This window comes from Telopea speciosissima, chromosome 7 (genome assembly GCF_018873765.1).
Source record: "Telopea speciosissima isolate NSW1024214 ecotype Mountain lineage chromosome 7, Tspe_v1, whole genome shotgun sequence".
Lineage (NCBI taxonomy): Eukaryota > Viridiplantae > Streptophyta > Magnoliopsida > Proteales > Proteaceae > Telopea > Telopea speciosissima.
This window is the reverse complement of record NC_057922.1, coordinates 34,766,298-34,793,871: the sequence shown is the minus strand read 5'-3', so window position 1 is coordinate 34,793,871 and position 27,574 is coordinate 34,766,298. Positions and strand designations below refer to the sequence as shown.

At 42.2% G+C, this 27,574-nt stretch overlaps 3 protein-coding genes across 3 annotated transcripts; 1 reads left to right on the top strand and 2 right to left on the bottom strand.

Moving 5' to 3' along the window:
• Window positions 1-13,801: 13,801 nt before the first annotated feature.
• On the bottom strand, window positions 13,802-14,260 carry LOC122668488. Its single transcript, XM_043865047.1, has one exon. The coding sequence runs from the start codon at window positions 14,258-14,260 to the stop codon at window positions 13,802-13,804; it is 459 nt and encodes a 152-aa protein (XP_043720982.1).
• Window positions 14,261-15,301: 1,041 nt separating this feature from the next.
• Window positions 15,302-15,595, bottom strand: LOC122668487 (copper transporter 5.1-like). The gene has a single exon (XM_043865046.1). The coding sequence runs from the start codon at window positions 15,593-15,595 to the stop codon at window positions 15,302-15,304; it is 294 nt and encodes a 97-aa protein (XP_043720981.1).
• Window positions 15,596-16,058: 463 nt separating this feature from the next.
• LOC122668486 lies at window positions 16,059-16,568 on the top strand. Its single transcript, XM_043865045.1, has one exon. The coding sequence runs from the start codon at window positions 16,059-16,061 to the stop codon at window positions 16,566-16,568; it is 510 nt and encodes a 169-aa protein (XP_043720980.1).
• Window positions 16,569-27,574: the final 11,006 nt, after the last annotated feature.

Sequence of the window (27,574 nt, the reverse complement as noted above, 5' to 3'; positions counted from 1 at the left end):
TGTGTTTCTCAAGCTCACTCAGTCTGGCCTCCTCACTCATTTTTGAAACTCAGGGGGTTGGTGATATGGTTCAAGGAGAGGTGGCCCATTGAGATTCAATGGGGGGTTGGGCATTGGAGGACCAAACTGACCATGATATTGGAAATTGGGTGATCCAGCTTGGTTATTCCATTGATCCCACAAGAAATTGGGATGTTCACTCAACCCCTGATTGTAAATGCCAAAAGAATTATACTGAAATAGTGGACTCACATTCTCATCACCATAGCTACCCCCATAAAGATTAGGGCATCCTTCCATAACATGGATAGTCTGGGGATGTGACCAATCAAAATTTTCTGAAAGCCCATAGTTGGGTTGGGGAACAAAATTGTATTGGGGTGGTGCAAAGTTGTTCTCTAACTCACTACTTTTGGCTGCCCTAGCTTGTTTAAACCTTTCCCCCAAAGTCATATGTGCCTTAACTTGGTTCCACCTTTCCCCTAAAGTCATAGGTGGAGGTGTACCTCCCATTATTCCAGACATGCATAAACTACCTATCCCAAATTGAGTTCTCCCTTAGAAAAATTAAAGAAAAATAAAGGACTAGAAAAAATTCACTAAAAACATGAGGGAATAAATAGACAGTTGTTGCATTGCCCTCAGAAATCGAAACAATGGTTCCAAAGCTGTAAGGTTGCCATATAGGTTGACAGCAAGGGAACCCGTATAGTCTTCAAGAGCCACCTACGGGCAACTCTAATTGGATTCTAATGTAGAGTGGAGGACTACTATGCGTTTCTGTTTCCAAGGCACTCACTATGTCGCTTTCCTGTTATCAAAGTTGGTCACCTTCAACGATAAGTCATATGCCAATCCACCCAACCAAGTCAAGATGCAGCGTCATAGGTAACTTAATCCTATGAGGGACACCAAAAGATGTTGGGTTTGAGCATAAGGACTTTAGATTGGGCGCACAGTCTTTGAAACAGAAGAGAAACAAGATGACGTTTTCAAAAACTGATTTTGTTTTTTGTTTTTTTTTTAGAAGAAAAGGTAAAATAAAATAAAGCACTTCGAATTACTTAAAAATCAGAAAAATAAAGTGGACAATAATCTCCCTGGCAACGGCGCCAAAAACTTGTTTGCAAGAAATAATTAACCGCAAGCGTACGGATCAATCGTAGCTATGAGTTGAACTCAAGGAGATATATGCCACCATATTTTCCTCCCTTTAAAGTAATGCAAAGTGAACCAAATTAAAGTGTTAAATTAAACTAATTAAACTAACAAAAATTAACGCGTCCTAACTCACAAGCATCTAACTAATTTAATTGGCATGAATTGATTTGGCGTCCTACACATATCCATCTAACCTATCAAAACTAAAGTGGATTGGAGCGGATTGGAAGGGATAAATTGCAGCCACAATCACATAAAAAAAATCAAAAGAAGAAGAGGAGAATAAGATAGAAGAGAGAGAGAGAGAGAATGAGATAGAAGAGAGGGAGAGTGAGATTGAGAGTTTAGAGAGGTAAAACCTGGATGTGCTTGAACCGGACTGAAATTGTATGAATTAATTGAACAAATCTTGCATGGCTTCCTCTTCTAAATCTCCAAGTCTTGTCATCAACTTAGGAACTTAGACTAGAAAGCTTGAAACTAAACTAGAATTATTTCAACAATATTGAAGATATAAAATTAAAGCATGAATCAAAAGCATTACAACCATGGAATTGAAAACATAAAATCAAACTAGAATTTAGAAAGCCAAAAACTAGAAGAAGAGAAGAAGAAATTTCACTAATTAATTGAACTAAAAACTGAATTAAAACTAAACAAAAAATAACTTAAAAAACTAAACTAGAACTAACTTGTTACAACCCAAAGGGCAAGGGGTATTTATAGGGGGAAGGGAGAAGAGAGAAGAGAGAAGAGGGAAGTGGTAGGAGAAATATTCCCTAAGGGAAGAGGAGAATATTCTCTTCTCCTTCCTCCTTTACATTACTTGAATCCCAAGAAAAAAGAAAAAAATAGAAACTAAGAGAGATAAAAATCTAAGCTACATCAACCTTCTATTTCTCAAAAAGTAACTTTCCTATTCTATTCTTGTGCTTCCTTTTCTTTGTAGATATCTTCTCCAAGGAATGAGATCAAGGCATATTTGACTTTTCAACCTTCCAAGGATAAGAGAATATTTTCCAAATTAAATCTATCCATACTCAAATCCCAAAAGTGCCCTTGAAAAGTTGGAGGAGAGAGAATGACGACTAGGATTCCACTCACAATTAATGAAATATCAAATCTGTCCTTCAAAAAATGTGGAGCATGGGATGCTTATATAGGCCTCACTGTTGTATTTTTTACAAAAAATCACCCAAAATAGACCCAAATTTCATCCAATTTGGAATTCGGGAGCCCAAAATATCTCAAGTTGAAGTTGGACTGCTCCAGAGCCTTCCAAATGGAATCTCTCGGCTATAGGAAGGATAACTTCTAATAATTGTGCTAAAGCTCCTCGACTCCGAACTTCTGCTATACTTTGTCCCTGGCCAATTTTTGATAATTACAAACAAACCCCTGCATGCCATTTTTGCGCGTCGTTACGAAAACGGCCGTAGCTTCTTCGTTTCAACTCGGAATCAAGTTCCGTTTGAACTGTTGCGAAGTTGACTCGATGGGCTACGCATCCATACTATTAACACCTCATAATTATGCTATGAGGTGCATTGTACTCACGTTCAAATTTGGCTAATTGGCGTGATTCTTTCAGTGCTCAATCCAAACTTGATTTTCTCGACTCCTGGACGCTTCCGACTACTATCAAACACCATTAAATAGCTTAAAAAGGCTCATTAGCATCATTTGCTCCATTTTCACAAGAATTCACCTAAAACCTGAAAACACAAACAAAAACCTCGAGTAGCTCCGTTCCAAGTATAAAAATGCATGCTTTATGGCCCTAAGATTTCACACATAAATGTGCTCATCACTTCACCCATCCCCTTACTTTTTTTTTTCTTTCCCTAATTGAGCTTATATTTATGGTTTTTATCATATGCATATGCTTTGATTTGTTATACATGCATTGGGGATTGTTATTGAGTAGGTTATTAAATGATTTCTTGATCTAGGGATAAATCATATTTTTTTTATATGCATGTAATTTGATATATGTATTGTTTATGATTTGTTCTTATGACCCTTAACAAATTTTGGGGATCTCCCCTGTAGGGTTTCTCATTTTTGGGGGGCATTTTATTTATGTCATGTGTACCCCCATTAATGAGAAATCATTTTATGAGATCCATGAGAGAAATGGGAGAAAGGGTGTTGTCCCAAATCATCCCATATTTTTCCCATGTGTATTGGAGATCACCCAGGGCAACTTTGTTAATAAAGAAACATATGATTCCCCCATTGCGGTACGGATCGGTTTGACGCTGCCATTAGGTTATCGCTGTCAAACACCCCATCCCATGCACACCATGTGTTTTGCTATTTTTTAATATCTTCATGGGATGGATTTGGTACTTGTCAAGTGACATGTTTATTTGGATAGATATGCGTTAGAGTTAATACTTGGAAGTGATACAAAGTGCAGTGTTCGCCGGTAGTTTATAGTAGGATCTTGAATGTATAAGAGCCGGTTGTATTTTAAATATTTTTTGAGAAACCATGTAATGGGAGCTATTGTACTTCGTATCACAACCTTGTACCGACTCGGCATATCACTTCGAGTACCAAATTTGGGTCTCTTGTGTAAGTCCCTTGCGCACCCGTATGTATGGCGCATTAAATTGTGGTTAGGAGATTCTTGTTTTTCTCCTACATTTGTTCGAAATTAGTTAAAGTTATACGTCCCCAGACCCACACATTGTGAGATTTGATTACCAGCTTAGCGAAGTTTTTGGTTTCACTGTGTGGGAAAGGGTACCATTAATTTTAATTAAGGTTTCTTGAACAAATTTGTGGATTTATGGATGTATACTAAATGTCCTCCCTTGTACATTGTAATGATGACTTATAAGACTGTTGTTGCTAACCTTAACCAAGGCAATAAGTTGGATGGCACCAACTATGACATGTGGCACCGAAAGGCCAAATTCTTGCTTAATGAGCAAGATTACCTAGACCTCCTGACCACTGAAATGGCCCCACCCGAAGTGGGTACTACCATCCGTCACCGTCAAGAAAAAGAGGCTTACAACAATTGGTTTAAGAGAGATCGGAGTGCGCGCTTTCTTATGTTAAGCACGATACACGATGATCTTATCGGCCAGTATGAGAAGTGCGAGACTGCCAAGTCCATGTGGGACCAAGTAAGGCTCGACTGTGGCGGTACATCCACGACCAAACTTAGGTCTATAACCTTGAAGTTTGAGATGTACCGTAAGGACCCCAAGCACACTATGGTTGAACACCTCAGGGTCGTGAAAGACATGATCCGAAAATTAGATGATGCTGGGGTACACCTTACCGATGAGCAGCAAGTACAGGCCATTATCAGGACGTTGCCTGTTTCCTAGGGACAGATGAAGATAGTTCTGACACAATGACACTGTCAAGACATTTAATGACATTGCCGCTCATGTGGAACTAGAAGCGGAGTGCCTAGAGGTGACCCAATCACATGCCCTTGTCGTCCAAGCGGGGCAGCGCAAGAATGGGTCTAAGTGCAAGAGACAAAGGACCACTAGGATTCAAGATCAAGCTCAGAAAGTTGCGCCAACGGGGCGTAAGACCACCAAGCGCCGACATGGCAAGAAAGGTGGAAAGAAAGATATCACCAAGGTCAAGTGCTATAACTGCTAGAAGATGGGGCACTTCGCTCGTGACTGCACTGAAGCGAAGCAGGTACCATTTCTGCCTCTCTCTCCTTGTACTTTTGTATGTACATACGTTTTGGTTGCCCAAACCCAATCTGATTGGATTGTGGATACAGGTGCAACAAGACACATAGCGCGAGATCGAGGAGGGTTCGTAGATTATGGAAAGATTCCGGATGGCGCCCAAAGTATCTACATGGGGAATGGCACAAGTGAAGTAGTTGGAGGGGTTGGTACCTACTAGCTCACCTTGCGCATTGGGCGCATCTTGCTACTTCATGATGTGCTATACGCACCAGAAATCCAGCATAATCTACTTTCAGTTACTGCATTATTGATTTTAGGATATTCATTTATTTTTTATGGTGACTCTTTTGAGATACGATTGGATGGTAGTAGTTTTGGACATTGTAGGCTTAAGAATGGTTTTATTAAATTAGATTTGATAATTCCTATTGTTTCCTCTTCATCTTTTATAGTTGATTCTAATACTAGTCCAGATTTAATTACTTGGCATGCTAGACTAGGACACATAGGTCGAGATAGGATGGGACGGTTAGCTCGAGAAGGCCTTCTTGGCTCACTCGCTAAAGTCAACCTACCGACATGTGAGGCCTGTTTAGCGGGTAAGACCCACCGGAAGCCTTTTGGAAAGGCTAAACAGGCAACCCAGACAGTAGAGCTTGTCCATTCGGACATCTGCGGACCAATGAACATGAAGGCATGTCATGGTGCTTCCTATTTTCTCATCTTTATCGATGATTATTCGTGATATGGTTATGTGTATCTGATCGCTCACCGCTACGAAGCGTTAGATTGCTTCAAACGCTTTGTAGCAGAGGTTGAGAACCAGTAAGGCAAGAGGTTAAAAACTCTGCGTACTGACCGAGGACGCGAGTATTTGTCTGATCAATTTAAAGAGATGTGTGAGGAAAAAGGAATCACTAGGCAGCTGACTATTCCCCACACTCCACAGCAAAATGGTGTAGCAAAGCGGAGGAATATGACACTTTTAGATATGGTTAGATCGATGATGGCGCAGGCCAACCTCCCAATATCTTTCTGGGGGGATGCTATGTTGATCGCTGCCTACGTCCTTAACCACGTGCCATCATAGTCAGTTCCCTCCACTCTCTATGAATTATGAAAAGGCGCAAAGCCCACTTTGGGGCATATGCGATCATGGGGATGTGCAGGATATGTTCATAGTACCTCCCATAAGTTTGGGAAACTTGGCCCTAGAGCTAAAAAGAGTACCTTTATAAGATATTCCGATACCTCAAAAGGCTATGTAGTGTACGGTGAATATCAAGATGGAGGAATGACAGAGAGTGAGTCCCGCGATGTGGATTTTCTTGAGATTGATTTCCCTAGCATCAGTGACGCAGGCAGAGACCTTGATCTCTTTGAGATAGAGACTGATGAAAGCGTCTCACCTACTCTTGGCGAGGGTGAGGAATTAAACACTCATCATGAGATCGCCAGAGAGGGTGAGAGTGATCATCAGTCCAGTGAGAGTGTGCTACCTAATGAAAACGCACAACCCGCGGGTCAAGAACCCTCTGCACGTAAGAGCGCACGTGGACACATTCCCCGACATCGTTTTGAGATTAAAGGGGACACTGCCCTCGTCTGTGTCCCTAGGGATGAGGATGAGCCATCCATAGTGAGTGAGGCGCTCTCTTCTCCAGCTAAGGAAATGTGGCAAGCTACTATAGAAGATGAGTTGACTTCTATGACTAAGAACCAAGTCTAGGAGTTAGTTGATCTTTCACCTGGGCGCAAGGCCATCGGGAACAAGTGGGTCCTGAAGGTCAAGCGAAAGGCAGATGGGTCAATTGACAAGTATAAGGCACGTCTTGTGGCAAAGGGATATACCCAAAAGGAGGGTATAGACTATGATGAGACATTCTCCCCTGTGGTGAGAATGGCCTCAATACGCCTCATTCTTGCCATTGACGCAAAGTTGGATTTAGAGCTCTACCAAATGGACGTTAAAACTGCTTTTCTCAATGGAGAACTGGACGAGGAGATCTTTATGGCTCAGCCTGTGGGCTTTGAGAAGAAGGGACATGAGCGCAAAGTATGCCGTCTCAAACGTTCCATCTATGGACTTAAGCAATCGTATAGGCAGTGGTATATTAGATTTCACCATGCCATTACCACTACGGATTTTGACATGATTGAAGAGGACCACTGTGTGTATGTTTAACGGTCCAAGGTAGGGTTTCTTATCCTATCATTGTATGTTGACGACATCCTATTGGCTGGGAATGACATTGAAATGATTGTCGCCACTAAAGAGTGGTTGTCCTCTACTTTTGAGATGAAGGACATGGGTGAGGCCAACTTTGTGTTGGGTGTGAAGATTATGAGGGATCGCACTAAGAGACTTCTTAGTTTGTCTCAAGAGACTTACATAAAGAAAGTCCTGGAGCGGTTCCATATGAGCAACTCAAAACCCGTTGACACTCCAATGGATAAGGCATGTACTTTGAGCCTAGACCAATGCCCTAAGAGTGATGAAGAGAGAAATCAAATGTCCAAAATACCCTATGCAGCGACAATAAGTAGTTTGATGTATGCGATGATGTGCACGCGTCCAGATATTTGCTTTGCCGTTGGCATGGTGAGCCGTTACCAGAGTAACCCAGGGCCAGCTCATTGGCAGGCAGTTAAAAAGATACTTCGATACCTACGTGGCACTGCAACCCTCTCGCTCACCTTCAGTGGTTCAAACTTGAGACTGAGAGGCTGCAGTGATGCTGATTGGGCTAGTGATAGAGATGAGCGTAAGTCCACTTCGGGGTATGCAGTCGTCCTGGGAGGTGGGGCTGTCACTTGGAGTAGCAAGAAACAGACCTGCATCGCCCTGTCCACGATGGAGTCGGAGTATGTCGCATGTTCGGCAACAGTACAGGAGGCTATTTGGCTCAGGAGGTTCTTGCAGAGACTTAGCATTTCTGCTCATTCAAACAACGCTATACTTATACACTGTGACAGCACGGCAGCGCTTGCATTTGCGAAGGACCCCAAGGTCCATGGTAGAGCCAAGCACATTGACATACGGTATCACTACATTCGAGACATGGTAGCGCGAGGTGAAGTGGTTCTACAACTTATCTCCACTGGCAATATATTGGTTGATCCGTTGACTAAGCCCATTGCCAGAGATGTTTTCCTACTTTGCGTTAGGAACTTGGGACTCAGGCGGATCTGATATGTATTTGCTTTGAGAACACTTTGTTTGTGATGGACATTTATTTGTATTTCTCTTACATTTATTGATGAGCATATATTTGTTTGAGTAATCTTGTGTGTATACATTCATTGATTGTAAAGATGTCACCAAGCTTAGAATCGACCCACTCACACGGGTGATTTGCCTCGGCGCTGGGGTGTAGCGAGCGAGATGAGCTCATGAGCATGTGTGCTCTATGGCGCCTTAGTTAGAGCTAAGATGAGACCTTTACTTGGTCAAACTTGGAAGACACCATACTTCCAAGTAGCCTATTAGAAGCCATATGTGAGGTTCTAGGTAGAAACCATGAGGGTGACTGTGCTAGAGACTCAGGTTAAGCGCTTAGAGAAGCGACTAGACTAAGATCTGTATGGCGTTTATTTATTGCAAGTGACATGCCCACCCTAGTGGGAGTTACGCCATAGCATGCATATCATACTGCATGTGCTGAGGACGACCGATTGTGAGAGTGACCGAATGGATCCCTGCTTCATCACTGTGTGAGCCACGTGGATTATATTAATCTCACAATACCCTTATTACCTGAGACAATGTCATAAAAAAGACACCCAATGAAGCTACTTTGACGTTCTCCTTAGGACCATGGATGATGCGGTCCAGCGGGAAGTGATTGGGAAAGCTGTTGGGGATATTTGGATTGACATGAGGGGCTCAGGGAAAACCATTGGACGTTATACCTTTGTTATGTGACTCATTGCCCGGGCGACGTGTAGTATTTGTGATCGACGCAGTCATGAGTACATTACATACTAAGGATTAACACTGCTCATCATGAGGGGTCGAGAGTGTTAGATCGGGTGTAAGTGGATCGTTTGGGGTATTTCGAGACTTTTGAGAGTGATGTACTATGTTGGCTAGACGGAAGTTTGATATAGTACTCCTACCTTGTACTATCTCGACAGGTCGTACGCCCCATTACCTGTATGGAGGATAACACAGAATGAGAGAAGCTTGAATGCATAATCAAAATTATGCGCCCTGTGTGGGCGAGTGGGAGATGTAAACATAAATGGGCTGGACCCAATTTGTGCGCCCACAAGGGGCTGGCTGCACGAGACCCGAGCTCTAGAGGGGTCGGTCACTGAAGTGACCAACCCCTCCCCTTTTCTATTTGGTCTAGACTTCTATTGGAAGTCGACCAAGTGAGAGGGGCGCCCAGGGCTTTGTCTATAAATAAGTATTAGGCTTAAACCCTATCACAATGAATTTCATATCTTTTGAGAAGTCGTCTCTCTCCCTCTCTTTCAAGTTCTGTGTTATCCTAGGGTTTCCATCGTTGCCTAGGGTTTTGTGGTGTGGAGTTCTTCCTCGTGGAGAAACCTTTCAAGATTGTTCGTGTTCGTGATCTGCTTGTAACTGCAAGCCACATTCGATCATCCGTTCTGCTACGATTCCATTCGGTTCAGGTAATCCCTAAACCTCTGTGATTAATGGAATGCTCATATGCTATCACATAGTACATTTCTTTCTTTGCAGTTAGGATTGTGAATGGTGGCTTTCAAAGATATCCATGTCACCATGCATGTGTTGTTAGCCATTGAAAATCATAACGACTCATAATGAATACATTTTTTTTCTAGAAGGAACTCATCATAAATGTTTACGTAATAGTTTTGTATATTCCACCTTTGGTTCTAAATCCTTCTCATATCCTTAGTTCCACTGAATTCCTCCCCCATTTATGTACTAAAACCTTGGCTATATGAGTCACTCTATTATGAACCATATAGAATGTGGTATATGCATAGGGTAAATGCTTGTTCAATTTGAGGCACTCCATCATGAACCATATAGCAGAAACCTTAAGTTTCAGCCCCTCCGAAAATTTGAAACAACAATTGAGAACACTCGAACAGATCTTCTATAATGGCAAGAGCGTCAGTAAATAGAGGAAATCTGAAGTTTGTGACCGACAACTTGATTATGAGTTCTTTCTTTCTTTGGCAATCATAGTAGGCTTCAGTTTTTCAGGTTTGCAGTTCATTTTCCTGTGTTTCTTCTCAGAATCTCTGTAGGCATGGAGTTTTGATAGAAACTAGTTATAGCAAACACCAACCAAAGACACAAAAAGAAACAAGAAATAGCAAGAGGATACAAAGATATAACGTGGTTCACACACCAGTATGGTGTGCTACATCCACGGGCGAAGGCGAAGATGATTCACTATGCAAATCGGAGAAAAGATTACAATGGAGATCTCAAGAACACCCAAAACGGCGTTGCTGCTCTCTCCCAGAAACCCTAAAACGAAAACCCCCAAATCTTACACCCCTTTACAATAAAGCGGGTAAGGAACATAAATACTCCTCCATCGGATCTGGGTCGATCAATCGGGTTGGGTCGAACCGTACCGCGGGGGCTTCACCCCCGCACCCACTACCATCACAGATCTAAGAAAAAGTTCCATTCGGGTCGCCACCAAAAATGTCGGAGCGGGTCATTCTTCGAAACGGGTCCAAGAATTCGAGACATACATAACACTATAATAGCTCCTGCTCTAGCTTGGTGTGCAGAGAAGAGGTCCAAGTTGAAGAAATCCTATATATATATATAGGATTATTTCTTTATTCCCTCAACTCTACCTTGTATTCTATACTAAATCTGAAAATCCAAGGTATATACACTTATTTCCTTGTTCTCTGGTTCCTTTAAGATTCCAGTATTCCTGTAACAATGTTTCTGAAAGAATACTATACAAAAGTACTCGATTTTTATACTTGGCAGATTCATGAACCAACATTCTATAAAAAGCTTAGCTATATAGTCTACAGTGCAATCCAGCTTATGGTTTTACAATTGCTATTATAATGATTTTTTCATGTATAATTTTATGTGAATGATAACAATTTATATTTCAAAGTTAACTATTTATCCATCTTTCAAAGCATAATTGGTTACAATTGTTTGTTTGTGTGCGTATGTCAAAATCGCTTGCCTTGATAAGCTTATCAAGGTGACCCAAATATTTGGTTACAATTGTTTCTCTGTTCTCTGACAAAAATTAACATATTTTGAGGAAGTTATCACTTACAAATTACAATATTTTCCATCAAGATTAGATAGCACCGTGGCTACTTAATCATAAAGGGTATAACTTTGAAACCACCAAGCTTTGTAGTTGCTTTGCTCGGTTTCTGATTTTAGTACTACCAAAACATTGAACACAACTTCCTTGGTCCTAGAATTTACACCTCCATGGCAATAAAAAATATTTCCTTCTTTAACTGGCTCATACAGTAAGATCAATGGTCTTACAGTCTTACTTCAAGTAAATGTGTAACCATGGGTTGGGCTGTGTAACCATGGGTTGGGCTTTTCTTGAGTTAGTTTTGTCTACGAGAAGTTCGATTAGGTTTGAGTGCTTGACCCAATATTATTGGGTTAGCTTCTATTAGTTTGGGAGATCATGGAAGATTACGTGGGACCAAATAATCAAGCCTGCCTTCCCTTCGATTTAGTTCTTCAAACGAATCAAACCCTATAACTCAAGTCTCTTTTTGTCGGTCTCATCCACTGTAATTATGTGCTACTTTAACTCTTTAAAGGGCAACATTTTTCATGAAGAAACCATTGATCAAATTAGAAGTGAAGGACCTCGAAATTGGGTTCAAAGATGGTTGTAGTGCGTTGACAGCAGAACAGAATTTGAATCGACTCTGACGATCTTGTCTACTTCGAGGATGTTAGGGTAACGGTTTAAAAGGGGTTCTAATTGGGGTTGTTATACATGCAGGGAGGACATGAAAGAGTATTAATAATACACATAGAAGCCAAGGCAATGATCAGGAACCAAACCCCAACTTCGATTTAGGTTTTTTCCTCTTATGATCCAATCCCTAGAAAAAGAAAAGTAGAGTTAAGCTATTTATGGATTAGTAAGAATCTATTATGATCTCATGTAACTTTTGACTTTTGAAAGAAGCAAAAAGAAAATTTCATCCGTTTCTTTTCTAAATTTATTGCCTCACTTTATTCTATGTGATTTTATATTATTTCATCCGTTTCTTTTCTAAAATTTCATCCGTTTTTTCTCACTTTATTTTATATTTTATATTTTATAAATATATTATTTAATTTAACAAACTCTCTTTCTCCTTTAGACATTTTGGAGGAAAGTCAGTTTTAACTCAATCTTTCTATCCTGTCCTTCAAAACTTTTCCCATCTATCCCTCCCCCCCTCCCTCTCTCTCTCTCTCTCTCTCTCTCTCTCCTCAATTCTCCCTCCCTCCATGATCTCCCCTCCCTTGATCCTCGTTCTCTCTCTCTCTGACTCTCCCTCATGTTCCTCCTTTTCTCTTAAAATCTCTCATTCTCTCTATAATCTATCCTCACCTATTTCTCTATTGCCCCTATATATGGCTACACGTGCATTTGCGCGTGCACGTTTACTAGTATATATATATATATTGGTTCGTACGGTAGATGCAACATTCTATTTATTGCACAGCCATTTTCTCCCATTGTTCTCTCTTCTTCTTCTTCACCTCTTGCTATCTTCACTCTTCTCTTTGCCAGGTTCATTCTAATGACCAATCTATTGACGAAGACGCAATCTCACTCTTTAAGTATTGCCCAGAAATCATTAAAGCCCATTTTGTTGAAACAAGAAGTTAGTGATAGTGAGATTTACTATATGACATACCTGAGCTTTACATAACAATCTTGTTGCTCATTTTTGTACCAGACACTTGCCAATCACGAAAACAAGAAGGAGAAGGGAGGGGCAACAGATAATTAAGTTGTTGTATTTTATTTTAACATTAAAATGAATAGAGAATTGAGCTGCAGTAAACAGCAATTAAACATAAATTACTATGTTCTTAAGAATTGACTATACAAGAGGGAATAATGGAAGAATTGTTTACCAGGGCAACAACAACACTTACCTCTTTAATAGAGAACAGAACAAGAATAAAATCACAAACAGGTTTAGTACAATGAACATTGTTGCAGAAACAGCAAGAATAAAACCATATCAGAAACTCAAATCGATAGACATAGTACACACATATATGGAAATCGATAATAAAAAGACAACAAATCAAATCATCGTTTATCATTGTAGAGGGAAGATAACTAATATTGAAATCACAAAATGAACCCTACTATCAAATCATTCATTAATTTTTTCATTAATTTTGTATAGTGAACAACGAGATCAATGGAAGCATTGTTACAAATCAATTTCCCTATTTATAAGCTCATACTCATTGATTTGTAACAATCTCCCTTACAACTAGAAATCTAATTACTAATTTGAAATCAATGGATAATCAATTCAACTATTCATAACATTCTAGTAAATGTCTTTTATATTTGTTCAATTTCAATCTTGATATTTGTTGGTTTGGTGTAGTCCAATTTTCAGTCGATTCTGTTGTACCCCAATTCAAAACCAGTATGATAAGGATCTGTTCGGTCCAGGTTCTTACAATTTGTTTCGGTCGATTTTACTGGTTTAGGCTAGGTTTTGACACTCCTACTACAACTCGTATATAAACCGATTATGAGCTGGATAACAAAAAACCAAATAGAAACTAGTAAAATTGGATCAAGTATTTGATTTTGGCTGATAGCTATCCAGTTCAATTTTTATTTTTCCTTGTGAAAAAGTAAACCACACTGGACTGGACCGATTGACACCCTTGACTCGAGACTCAATATGAGGGTCCATGGGACCATGGGCATGGGAGAATGGAAATTTTTTTTTTTTTTTTGTAGAAAGAAAATTCATTGAAAGAAAGAGCCATTACAAGCAGTGACATCTTTCAAGCAAAGATTCTGAAGCCACTGAGAGCTAAGAGGGCAATCATTCGGGGACTCCACCGAAAGGGCCGACCGAGCCAAGGAATTTGCCATAGAATTGGAAGACCTTGGTATAAAGCTAAAGGAGCAAGAAACAAAAGATTTCTGAAGTTGGAGGATATTAAAACCAATGCAACTAACATCGAGATCAAAGCACTCAGAGTTTATCTGGGTAATCAAGCTGGAGCAGTCCAATTCCACCAGAACATGCGAGAAATTCTGCTTTGCTGCATGACGAAGACCCGCCCTGATTGCAATAGCTTCAGCAAAAAAACTAGAGTTGCAAACAAAACCAGCAGAGAAGGCCGAACGGATCATCCCCAAGTGATCTCTGATAACCACACCTAAACCTCCTTTTTTTGAAATTTTTTGGCCAAGCAGCATCACAGTTTACTTTAAGAAACGGATCAAAAGGAGGGAACCAAGAGTGGGGGAGCCATCTTCGGCATAGAAAACCCAACAGATAAAGAAGAAGGCTTGTTGGATGCTAAAGAAAACTCTTGGAAAGCCTTTTCAGCCATCATGATAACCTGGCTTGGAGTCCATTGATGATTATTGAATAGAGGAGAGAGTGGATAAATGGGAAAGAGAAGATCCAAACCAGATGGCCCGAGCAAAAGTGCACGTAAGGAGGATGTGCTCCACCGATTCTAAATCATCACCACATCTTTGGCATGCCGGATTTATAGGAATCTTTCTATAAGCAAAACCTACACCAACCGCAATCTTCTCATGTGAGGATCTCTTATGGCCTTATTTATGTTTGGGGTAATTTACACATACCACCCCGAGGTTTGATGAAAGGATAATTTTACCCCCCAGTTTTGAAAAATTTTGCTTACCCCCGCTGAGGTTTTCAAACAGTAACAAATAAGCCCATTCCGTCAATTCATGACTAACAGTGTTAAAAATAAGATGTGAACTGACAAAATTACCCTTACAAAAAAAGAAAATAAAAAAAAATCGTTTGAAAAAGATGAGTTGCAGGTTTCAAAACTCTTTCAACCCTCAAGGAATTTAGGGTTTCAAATTAGGAAAAAATCCCAAATCAAACCCCAACCAAAATTAAACGGAAATGATTAAGGATAGCAGCTCACTTTAGGTTTTTCTTCTTCATGGGTGAATACAGGACGGAAAAGTTTTCTCGACCTTCTCAATTCAAAACCATATGATCCTTGAGAACCAGTTTAAACTTCAACGATTCACTAAAAAAAAAGTTTAAACTTCAACGAATTGGGGGAAAAAGCTGTCTTTTTTAAATTCGCAAAGGGGGAAAAGGCGATCTGGATCTAATGACACGATAATTTAGCCCCAACGAAATCCATGAACTAAAATTTCATATCTTAAAACATACAGAAACATATTTTATCTTATTTTCTTCCCCTAATTTTAAGAAGCAAAGAGAGGAGCTGTCGATTCTAAGTTTCAAGCACAAGCGCAGGGATTGTCTACAACCACGAGTTCTTCATCAGAGATCCTGAAGATTAAATACCCAAAAGTAAGGCCCAAGACGATTGCCAAGAAGACACCTCCATTGAAGGACATGATGGCAAGCATCAAGAGGTAGCCAATGGTCGAGTTGACTCCGAATAAGATGGCAGCGGCGTACCTGGCGGGGTTGCTCCAACCACTGCCGGCGAGCCTCGAGAAGAGCAGAGGAGTTTCAATGGGCTTTTTATTCACAGCGAAGACTTTGAAGCGGAAACGCCGGTCCTCCATGTATTGGTAGAAGACGGATAAGAGAAAGCAAGCGAGTTGCAGGTATTATTTTTTTCCCAAAAGGGTTTTGATTTGGGATTTTTTCTCATTTTGAAATCATAAATTCCTTAAGGGTTGAAAGGGTTTTGAAACCTGCAACTTATCTTCCCCATTTGATTTGGGGAAGATGAGTTGCAGGTTTTTTTTTCCTTTTTTTTGCAAGGGTAATTTTGTCAGTTCACCTCTTATTTTTAACACTGTTGGTCATGAATTGACGGAATGGACTTATTTGTTACTGTTTGCAAACCTCACGCAGAATTTTTCAAAACTGGGGTATAAAATTATACTTTCATCAAACCTCAGGGGTGGTATATATAAATTTCCCTTAATGTTTTTATCCCTAAAAGCCGCTATTTTTCGAAACCCTTCCACACGCATTTTAAAAAGGGATTTCCGGCCATGCAATTCATCCCTAACCCTAACTATGGCATTCGCTAGTTTGCAGAGATTTTCCTCTCAAATCTCTCGAGTCTCTTCAATCTCTCTCTACTCCAAAGTAGTAGTCACCAGATCATCTACAACCTCTGCTCCTACCTCCAATCCGTCGTTGTCAAAGAAAGTCGCAGATCAAATCGTGAATCTATTCGCTATCGATCCCAAAGGTGAGAATCACCAAATCATTGGACTTTCAGGCCAAACCCTTTTCAAAGCTTTAACCTATCATGGACTGATTGATCCTGCGTCGTACAGACTTGGAGATATCGACCCTTGCACTGGCGAATGCGAGGTGAACATCGTCGACGGATGGCTGTACAACCTCCCTCGCCATAGACACGGTGAGAAGTGCGTTCTGAAGCAGAATACGAAGTCTTCGGTTTTGAGCATGCACTCGAGGTTGGGGTGCCAAGTGGTTCTGACTTCGGAGTTTGAGGGTATGCTGGTCACTATTCCTACGCCAAAACCCTGGGATACCCCGGAAGATTACTCGGAATGAAATTAGGGCTCTCTATTTATTTTTCTGCTTTGAATATGTTTTTGTTTTGGTCAAATAATTGAACATTTCTGAGGATAAATGTTATGTGTGGTTAATTATATGTATGTACGTGATTGTGGTTTGTTATTATATTTAGTTATTAAAAGTGGGATGAGTTTGAAGAAGTAGAAAGTAACGAGAAAAATATTAATTAATTTTTGAGTTCCTCTTGATAGAGGATTGGTGGCCTCCCAATAGTCAAATTGTGCCAGTTCGTAAAGCCAAATTTCTATATTATCTTCTATCTTTTTGTTCTGTTTTTTTTATTTTAGGGTTTTGAAAAATTCTGCGTATCTCCTGAGGTTTGCAAACAGTAACAAATAAGCCTATTTCATCAGTTCATGATTAACAATCTAAAACATAAGAGGTGAACTGACAAAATTACCCTTGCAAAAAAAAAAAAAACCTACAACTCATCTTCCTCAAATCGATTGGGCAAGATGAGTTGCTGGTTTCAAAACCCTTTCAACCCTTAAGAAATTTAGGGTTTCAAATTAGGATACCTACGCTATAAGCTCACCCTGCCCAACTCTTCCTCCATGGACAGAATCCAGGTAGCCAAAACTCCAAGAGACATAAAATCTTTCTAGGGTTTGAGAAGGATCAAGAGATCAATGATTTCTACCGTGGGATTCAACTCAAATGGAGGCTCGTTTATCACCAAGACAAGGACTCAAATGGATAAAAAACGCTTCCAAGCGCTTCAGTTGGAGGCATAGTTTGAGGGATGGGAATTGGATTACCCATTCTAATCATCCATATCTTGTGAAGCGATGCGGCCACTCGATTTTTTCGGTCAATCTGTCTATTTAGCAAATAAATTCTTCCTTCTTCAAGAGTTGATTTCTTCTATGATTTAGAGCCAAATCTATTCAAATTTGGATATTCTTACAAATTTCGCTTGCTCTACACATCCACCGGCTCTGATCACGTCAAAGTCACCGGATTTATAGATCTAAACTGTCCAAAACTCACTTCTTTCACCTTGCAATCTAAGGTGAGTTAATCGGAAATTTTTATAGTTTTGGGGTCGAAGAGGATAGGAAGAGGGAGAAGATGATAGTGAAATTTACTGTCATGACACGTATGGACCCAGCAGGTGATATCATGGAGACAGGTGGAGTGGCTGAGCTGTCTAGGGAGTTATCTATGACACCAGTCATTCGCAAGAGTAGTAGGCCAAGGAGACAACCACTTGCACTTAAGGATTACGTGTAAGAGCAGCACTTTGTGTATGGGAATTGGTTGTAACGGTTTGTAATAGGGCGTGACATGGCTATATAAGATAGGCTAAGGTCACATGAATGATATGAATAGTAATTTCTCTTTCTCATTCTCGTCTTCTTCTCTCTCTCTCTCTCTCTCTTCTACTTCTCTTCCTCTGTCTCTTCTCTTCTACATTCCTCTGCTATAGTGTTACATTGGTGCTTTCGCTTTCGCTTTCCATGGCTGAAGGGACTCGTTGCGCCAACTCGATGAGAATATCAAGACCCCGCAAGACTCCTACACTTCCCATGGTGAGCGCTCGAACTCGCTGCGTGCTGCCTTCGAGAACCAGCAGAAGACCATGTCGAGATGGTTTCCGCTTTACGGTCATGGACGGTTGCATCTAGCAGATTCTTCGGTTTTCACCACCAAATTTGGCTCCGCCGATGAGTCGCGGCCTTCCGATGGTCTCCTTCCCATTCCCCCGCTCACCCATTTCAGCCCATTTCCACTCCACCCCGTGATCCAAACTCGCATAGTCAAACTCGATTTCCCTGGTTTGATGGCGACGATCCCTTGGGTTGGATATTCAAAGCCGAAAGGTTCTTCGACTTTCATCACACGGCCGAGGATCACCGTCTCCCGATCTCCTCCTTCCATATGGACGGTGCGTGCGTTGCAATGGTTTCATGGATGTTCCGCACGCCGCTTTTCCACGTGGCCGCTTTCACCCAAGCTCGAGATCCGCTTTGGGCCCTCTCGAGTTTGAAGATCATCGTGGTGCTCTCGCCAAACTCACCCAAACCGCCCTCAGTATCTCGAGTTTCGCCCCAATTCAAGCACTCGCGAATCGCACCACCAACCTTCCGACCACTTTTCTCGTTAGTTGTTTTATTTCCGGACTCCGCCCGATATCCAAAATGAGGTGTTGGCCTTTCGTCCCACTTCCCGACTCAGCCGATTCTCTTGCTCGTCTCCAGGAGACGAAAACTCTCTGAGTGTCGTTGTTCCTTCCAGATCACCCCTCCCATGGGACCACAACGGCCATTAGCCTTGCCGTACCCCCACGGCCGAATACCCCACCTTCCACGGCCTGGAATTCTGCTTCGTCGCCGATTCGATGCCTCACCCCGCCGAGATGCGAGCCGTCGTGAGCGGGGCCTTTGTTACAATTGCGACGAACGATTCGTTGGCCATCGCCAAAACACGCCAACTCTTTATTATGGATTATGAGGATATGGTCATCGATGACGCGTTGCTCCGAGCCTAATGACCCCCCGATTCACCGGATCCGGATCCCACCTTCCATTCTCGAGCTCTCTTATCATGCTTTAGCAGGGTATTCTTCTCCCACAACGATCCACTTCACCGGATTCATTGCTGGTTGCCCCATCCAGTTCTCGCGACGGCAAAGACTCATAATTTTTTTCGAGCCGTGTCGCGCGCCATTTGGGCTTAGCAATCGAGGCATCACCCGGGTTGGCGTTCTTGTGGCAATGGGGATCGCTTATCCAGCGAAGGTGAGATAAAACAACTACGGGTTCAACTCTTGAACCATACTGTGACCATTGATGCTTATGTCTTACCATTGTTTGGGGCTGAATTGGTCCTTGGTGTTCGATGGTTGGCCGTTGGGCCTGTTATTTTTATTATCGAACTTAACTCTTGAATTTGTGTCTGATGGTACGAGGATCATTCTCAAGGGAGAAACCCCCCAGTCTCCACCACCGCTCCAGTATCAACATCTACGGCTTATTGTTGACACTGGTTCCTATGTGGCGATGTTTCAACTGGAAGTGCAATATGCAACGGCTCCTTCGCTCCAATGTGACAACCCCGCTTCTTCAACAATTGTTGGAATCTTTTGCCTCTGTGTTTGAGATTCCTCATGGGTTGCCCCCCACCGAGTCCAGGATCATGCCATTCCGCTGCAACTCGGTTCTCTACCGGTGAATGTAAAGCCGTACCGTTACCCTCACTTTCAAAAAACAGAGATCGAGCGCTTAGTGGGATCGATGTTGGAGGATGGGATCATAAGACCCAGCAAAAGCCCGTTTTCTTCGCCGGTTCTCCTCGTTAAGAAGAAGGATGGAACCTAGCGCTTCTGTGTAGATTACAGAGCATTAAACTCGGTGACCATTAAAGATCGATTTCCTCTCCCCACGGTGGATGAACTTCTGGACGAACTGCATGGAGCAAAGATTTTTTCCAAATTAGACCTACGGTCAGGGTATCATCAAATACGCATCCAACCCGGTGACATCCACAAGACAGCTTTCCGCACTCACGATGGCCACTTCGAATTTTTGGTCATGCCGTTCGGCCTCACCAACGCTCCAGCAACATTCCAGGCTACCAAGAACAATATTTTCAGGCCATTCCTGCGTCGGTTTGTGTTGGTTTTTTCGACGATTTGCTTGTCTCAAGCACCACTTGGCGGATCATCTACGCTATCTTACCCAAGTCTTAGAGCTCCTCCATGCCAACTCCCTGTTGCCAAGATGTCGAAATGTTCATTTGGCCAATCCTCCATTGAGTATTTGGGTCATATTGTCTCTGATCAGGGGGTCACTATGGATCCCTCTAAGGTTGCAGCGATGTTAGACTGGCCGGTACCACAAACTCTCCGAGCACTTGGTGGCTTCTTGGGGCTTACAGGTTACTATCGGCGTTTTATTCGCCACTACGCTCAAATTGCAGCGCCGCTGACCGACTTACTTCGCAGTGGGGCATTCAAATGGAACGAAGCTGCCCAGACTGCCTTTGAAGCATTGCGTGTAAGGCAATTACCACACTCCCGTCCTCGTGCTCCTCGATTTCACGACCCCTTTACCTCGAAACCGATGCGTGCGGAGTCGGAGTGGGGCGGTTCTCTCCCAAAATGGCCACCCAATGGCTTTCTGCGAAGAAATTGGGCCCTAAGTTGCACTGGCTTCACCTATGTTCGAGAGATGTATGCAATCACCGAGGCAGTAGCTAAATGACGCCAGATTTTTCTTGGGCGCATGTTCCACATACGCACGGATCAGCGCAGCCTCAAGGACCTTAATGATCAGGTCATCCGGACCCCGAACAACGGTGGCTTTCAAAATTGTTGGGCTATGTGTTCGACATTTCTTATAAACCGGGCAGATAACGTTGTGGCCGATGCTCTGTCTCGTTCCCCGTGGAGTTCTTTGGGTTCTCCATGCCCACCTTCGATTTCCTCTCCCAATTGAAGGCCAAGTACGTAACCACCCTGAATTGGTCGCCATCTACTCGGCTTGGTCCACGACCCTCGCTTATCCGGATTACTCTTTTCGCGATGGTCTCCTCTACCACCATCCCAGTCTAGTCCTGGCTTCAGACTCCCCACTCAAAGAAATGTTTTTAAGGGAATTCCATGACTCTCCGATTGGGGGCCACGTCGGCTTTCTACGCACCTTTGCGCGACTTGCAGTGAATTTTTTTTGGAAAGGTATCCGTGCAGATGTGAAGCAATATGTCGCCTATTGCCAAGTATGCCAACAGGTCAAGACCTCCAACACTTCCCCGGCCGGTCTGTTACAACTCCTACCCATCCCCACACAAGTTTGGGAGGATATTGCAATGGATTTTATCACGGGGTTGCCACCGTCATTTGGCAAATCTACAATTTTGGTGGTGGTGGATCGTTTAACCAAGTATGGCCATTTCTCTGCCTTATCAGCGGCTTTCACGAGTTGTAAAGTTGCAGAGGTCTTCACGGCCACTGTTGTTAAACTCCATGGCATCCCCCGTACCATCGTGAGTGATCGTGACCCCCTCTTTACCAGCTCGTTTTGGCGTGAATTGTTTCGGTTATAGGGAACGACCTTGGCGATGAGCAGCGCCTATCACCCTCAACCGATGGCCAATCGTAGGCTTTAAATAGATGTCTCAAATGTATCTCGGGGTTTTGTTTTGGATGAACCCAAGCGTGGTACGTTTCCTTCCTTGGGCGTAGCATCGGTACAATACTTCTCTTCACACACGTACCATCGGTATGCCCCCTTTCAAGCTTTATATGGTCGGCTCCCTCCTCGCTTATTGTTCATTATCTTCCTGGTACCTCCCCTAACGAAGCGTTAGACCGTGAGCTTTTGGATCGTGATAACATACTTCATCAGCTGAAGCACAACCTATCTTGTGCCCAGGCCTATATGAAGCATCGGCCGACGAAGGAGGACCGATCTGCAGTTTGAAGTAGGTGATTTAGTCTTTGTTAAACCGCAACCATACCGGCAACATTCTACAGCTTTGCGCCTTAACCAAAAATTGGGACGCCGGTTCTTTGGTCCCTTTCGTATACTGAAACGCGTGGGTAAGGTGGCCTACAAACTCGACCTGCCTGCTGCGGCGCGAATCCACCCTGTGTTTCATGTCTCTGTGCTCAAGATGTCACGCCCCCATCCCAACAAGGGATAAAATACATTATAAGGGGTGACTAGGACGACGCTTGTCATCCTACTAAGCTGCCACGATCACTGACATAGTGTCCCAACGCACAGTCATAACTAATATTAAAACAATATAATATCAGAGTGCGGAAAGGGAAATATTACATTCCAAATGATCAATAGTTTTGCGGAAGCGTATAAAATCAATAGTTACAAGATGATCAAAGCCTAGATGATAAATACGTAGTTAATCCATTTTTTTCATTACCATCTAATAATGATCAACAAGGGTATAACAAGAAATGTTTATACATGGGCCTACGCCTAAAATAAATAAAAGGGAACAAGTCCCAAGAATTCTCACGGCCCGTAGGCACAATTGTCACAAGGACACCCGTTGCCATGTTCCTCTAACACGACTTTCGGCTCCTCCGCACCGCATCATAATCTAAAAATTGTGTACACGAGGGGTTAGCTCTCCACCGAGCTGAGAGGGAATGGGGATGCACAAACACACAATTCACATAGTCCAATGATGCATGCATATGTTAAGTAGATTTTTCACCTAACATCACAACTAAGTCAGAGGTATATGCTATTGTGACAACTCGGGAGACACTGTGGGTCACTTAACTTATCGCCACAATGAAACCTCAATTGTCACCGAGACCTACGCCGATCGAAGCCTCCAAGACCACTCTGGCGGCGGACCCTGATAACCAATACTACCATGATGGCCTCTCCCACCTCCACGAATCGGTGTCGATTACCCAACACCTAAACCCCTATTGGTAAGGGTCGTAGCATAAGGGTGTAAAATCCTAGCCACACTACATGCAAGTCCTATCGTCCCGAGAGGTAATCGCGCATCAACTTTTCATCCGGTTTAGTGCCCTTACCACAAAGACGGCACGGCATACAATTCAACATGACATTCAACATAATTTTTTCATAAATATATATAGTATCCAGGGTTCGGACCGCACCCACCGGCACCGAGACCCATCAAAGTAAAGCATCTCCAATTAACATCATAACGTTCATATATAAAAGTATGCAATATCCGTAAGCATGCTTAATAATTTATAATGATGACATAATATACAATGCAATAATAATATCAAGCCCAAACAACCAAATCCACTCACAATATGTGTTATGTCCCGATGTTATGAGTTGTCGCCGAAATCAAGTAATACGTCACAAGATGAAAACTTTAAACCTAAATAAAGAGTGAAAATAGGGTTAATTAAGTAAAGGGACGGATCCCCAAAAGGTCTCCCATAAATCATTTAAGTATAAGGTTTCAGAAGTAGAGTGGTTGCAGGAGTGGTTTCATGCCCAAATTCTGCAACCACAGGTAAATCCTAGCTAACCAGTGGCTTAGGAAGGTCTCTGCCAAGGGTGGTTGCAGGTGTGGTTTCATGCCCAAATGCTGCAACCACGGTAAATCCTAGGAAACCAGGGGCTCGGGATGCCGCTCGATCCGGTGCGATTGCAGTGAGTGGTTTCTCGAGAAATGAAACCACACATAAATCCTAGCTTTCAGGGGCCTTCTCGGGAGGTAATTTCGTGGTGGTTTCTTGCAGTCCTAAAACCACATGTAAAACCACATACCTGCAGAACCAAAAATTGAAAGGTTTCTCACTAGGGATTCATTTTCCAAGGGGTTTAAAGGTAGGGAGGCTTCAAGAAAGCTTCCTCCTAGGTCCATTAGGGTTCTAAGACCTTATTAGGTCCATGTAATCCCATGGATTTAAGAGGAAAAACAAAGAGAACCTAAATTAGGACATAATAGGGTAGAAACCTTAAATTTCTCAGATGGAAAGAGATTGCTTAGGTTTAGAGGTTGTAATGGAGTGAAATAACTCCACCATAGTCTAGGTTTAGAGGTTCCATCGATTCCTTGGGTTCCAAGAGAACCCTAGGTCGAATCTCTCCCATTTCCCAAACCTCAAAACTCAAAATAGATGAAGAGATGTGGGTTTCAATGGCTTACCTTCCCCAATGTAGAAAAGCTCCGTGTAGAGGGCTCCACAAGATGAGGTTCCAAGCCTTCAACCAAGCTTTTCCATTCCTCCTTCTCCTTTTCTCCTTCCTTCTTTCCTCTTTCCTTCTTTCTTCTTTCTTCTTTCTCCTTTCTCTCATCTTTCTCTCCTCCACGATTTAGGTTAGATGGGAGAAGAATGAAAATGACTGCTTCTCCCCCCCTTTGTCTTATTTATAGAAAATGGACCTTGGGTCCTATAAGTTAAATGGGTCAAATAGCTAAATGGGTTGATCCAAGATAAATGGATCATTAGGCCAAATGGGTACTTTAAGTTAAATGGGTCAAGAGGGCTTAATGGGTTGACCCATGGTCTTATTTAGGGTAAGGAATGGGTTAACCCATCTTTGGGTCAAATAGAGTCAAATGGGCCCTCAAGTTGAATGGGCCTCTTAACTAAAGGGGCTTGCCCACAGGTTTCAAATAGAAAAGAACCCACTTGGGGATGGGTCCATCCACCATGGGATTATAAGCCCATCACACGCTCCCTTAAATAAGTGGGACCCACAAATAGAATATTCCCAACTCAACTAAAATAGTCCGGGTGGTCCAAATCTTGACCCGCACTTCGAGGGCATCGAGAAAAAGGGTAAATAAGTAAAATTAAGGGCTAGAACTTACTATTTCCTTGTCATGGTTTGTCCCCCATGACCCCGAATAGTTTCCTCCACAGGTAACCCGCACTGTGGTCAATAATTTTGTGGTTGGGTTTGACCACCAGTGAGAACAGCTCACCAGCATATGTGGCAGTGATAACCACACGTCACAGGAAAGAAATAATAATTAATTATGATCCGGGGTGCGGGTATAACACAAGAAATGCATTGGGCCATCGGGTCCTTCGTCGCCATCTCCCCTCTACTCCTGCGCCGAACCCACCCAAAAGCCGATCCTTAACGTCCGCGTCTCTCTCGTCGGGGCAAGTGGGTTTGCCAGGCTTTGATTCAGTGGTCAGGTTTACCTCTCGAGGAGACTTCGTGGGAGGACGTCTCTGTGTTACAACGGCTATATCCCTCTTTGAACCTTGAGGACAAGGTTCTCACGGATGGGGCTAGCAATGTCATGACACGTATGGACCCAAGCAGTGATATCATGGCGACAGTGGAGTGGTCGAGCTGTCTAGGGAGTTATCTATGACACCAATCATTCGCAAGAGTAGTAGGCCAAGGAGACAACCACTTGCACCTAAGGATTACGTGTAAGAGCAGCACTTTGTGTATGGGAATTGGTTGTAACGGTTTGTAATAGGGCCTGACATGGCTATATAAAGATAGGCTAAGGTCACATGAATGATATGAATAGTAATTTATCTTTCTCATTCTCGTCTTCTTCTCTCTCTCTCTCTCTTCTACTTCTCTTCCTCTGTCTCTTCTCTTCTACATTCCTCTGCTATAGTGTTACATTTACCCCTCCATTTTAATTCAATAAATCAAGGGTTTAAAAACTCTGCTCATATATTCACCATCGATAGTTCAACCTGCAGCAGCAGCAGAAGAAGAAGGTGTCTTCTCTTCCACTTCCACACTTGACGTCGATGCTCCTTGCAGTTTTGGGTGTTGCCGTTACTCTCTCCAACGCCAGTTGTCCCGTGTCGTCGACGGAAGATAAGGTTTCCGTCACTAGTACTGAAGAACCGCTTCTAATACACAAGGCATCAATCCCCACAGTGACAATCCAACATAAGAAGAAGTTTCCTCCACTAGAAATGCTACCGCATCATCATGGCCACAAACCCAGCTACCCACCAAAACAAGGTTTGTTGCCTTCCGGCGACGACACACAACAACGGATCTCCACCGCCCATAAATTAACAACTCCATATAATCACAAGCCTTCACTGCCTTATCCTTTCTTTAAACAACCCTCACTGAAGCACTTCCCTCATCGGATCCACATCCATGGTGTTGTACCTGCAACTCATCTTCCCCAATCGATTTGGGGAAGATGAGTTGCAGGTTTTTTTTTTGTTTTTTTTTTTTCCTTGCAAAGGTAATTTTGTCAGTTCATCTCTTATTTTTAACACTGTTAGTCATGAACTGACAGAATGGATTTATTTGTTATTGTTTACAAATCTCAGGGAGATACGTAGAATTTTTCAAAATTGAAGGGTAAAATTATCCTTTCGTCAAACCTCAGGGGTGATATGTGTAAATTATTCTTTATTTTATTTTATTTGTTTATCTATATTTCTCTTCTCCAAGATCTGCACATGTAACAATAAACGGGTTCTCCTGAAATGTGATATGCTTTCTTGTTTTGTTTATCTTGAAAGATAAACTTTCTTATTATAGGTATGATAGAACACTTGAATAGTTGTATAAAGTTCATTTTAGGAGTAAGTTCGTGATTTCAGTTGGAAAAAACTGGAAACAGACTAGAAAATGATCGAATTGGATATATTTCAATTCAGGTATGAGGTACTTATGCTTCTCATATAATTTATAATTTATAGGAAGATTCTTGCAAGTCAGGAACCTTGAATTGTAGCATTTTGTAAGATTTGCTTGAGGAGATTATGGACATACCTATCTTGAGGAAGCCCATTGCTTTATATTTGTAACAAAAGTATTGGAGTTTATATGTTTGTGGTCAAAGTATTGACTTCCCCTGGGCTTTTAGGCATTGTTTAGGGGCTGAGGCGCTAGCCAACAAAGCTTGCTCTATAATTCCCTGCTGTAACAAACAGAATTAGTTAGAAAGGGTTGGCTTAATTTAAATGGTTTTCAGAGGTGTTCAGAACCAGAAAAGGCTCAGAGTATATGGAAGGAATTTTGTACTCTGTCTCCCTCTCTCACACACACACACATACCACTATTATGAGGTGATTTGTCTCCATTTTTTTCTTCCTATGTTTTTGCTTGTGTGAGAGTTGTTATGTAAACTAGAGGGTCAGTTGCCCTTGTAAAAACTGTCTTCTGGGAGTTTAATTGGTGTAGTGGTCTGAGCTCACTATGCTTGAAGTATTGATGTTGGAATGAACATAAGACATACTTTTGATATAGAAACCTATATGATTTTCTTGCTTTTTTGGGTGTTGAGATTTTGGTCATTATTATAGGGAACATGGAAGAAAAATTCGATCGAAACCTGTCGAAACCATCGAGTTAACTCGGTTTTGCAGGTTTTCGAGACGAGTTGAAGGGAGATTTTATAAAATCCCTGGATTCGACCAGGTTTCGATGGTTTCGATTGGTTTCGACCATATTTCGGTGGTTTCGACACATATGCCCATCGAAAACTAAGGGAAACTTGGCTCGTAACTCGGTTTTATAGGTTTTTCTTAGACGAATTGAAGGGGGATTTAAAATCTCTGACCG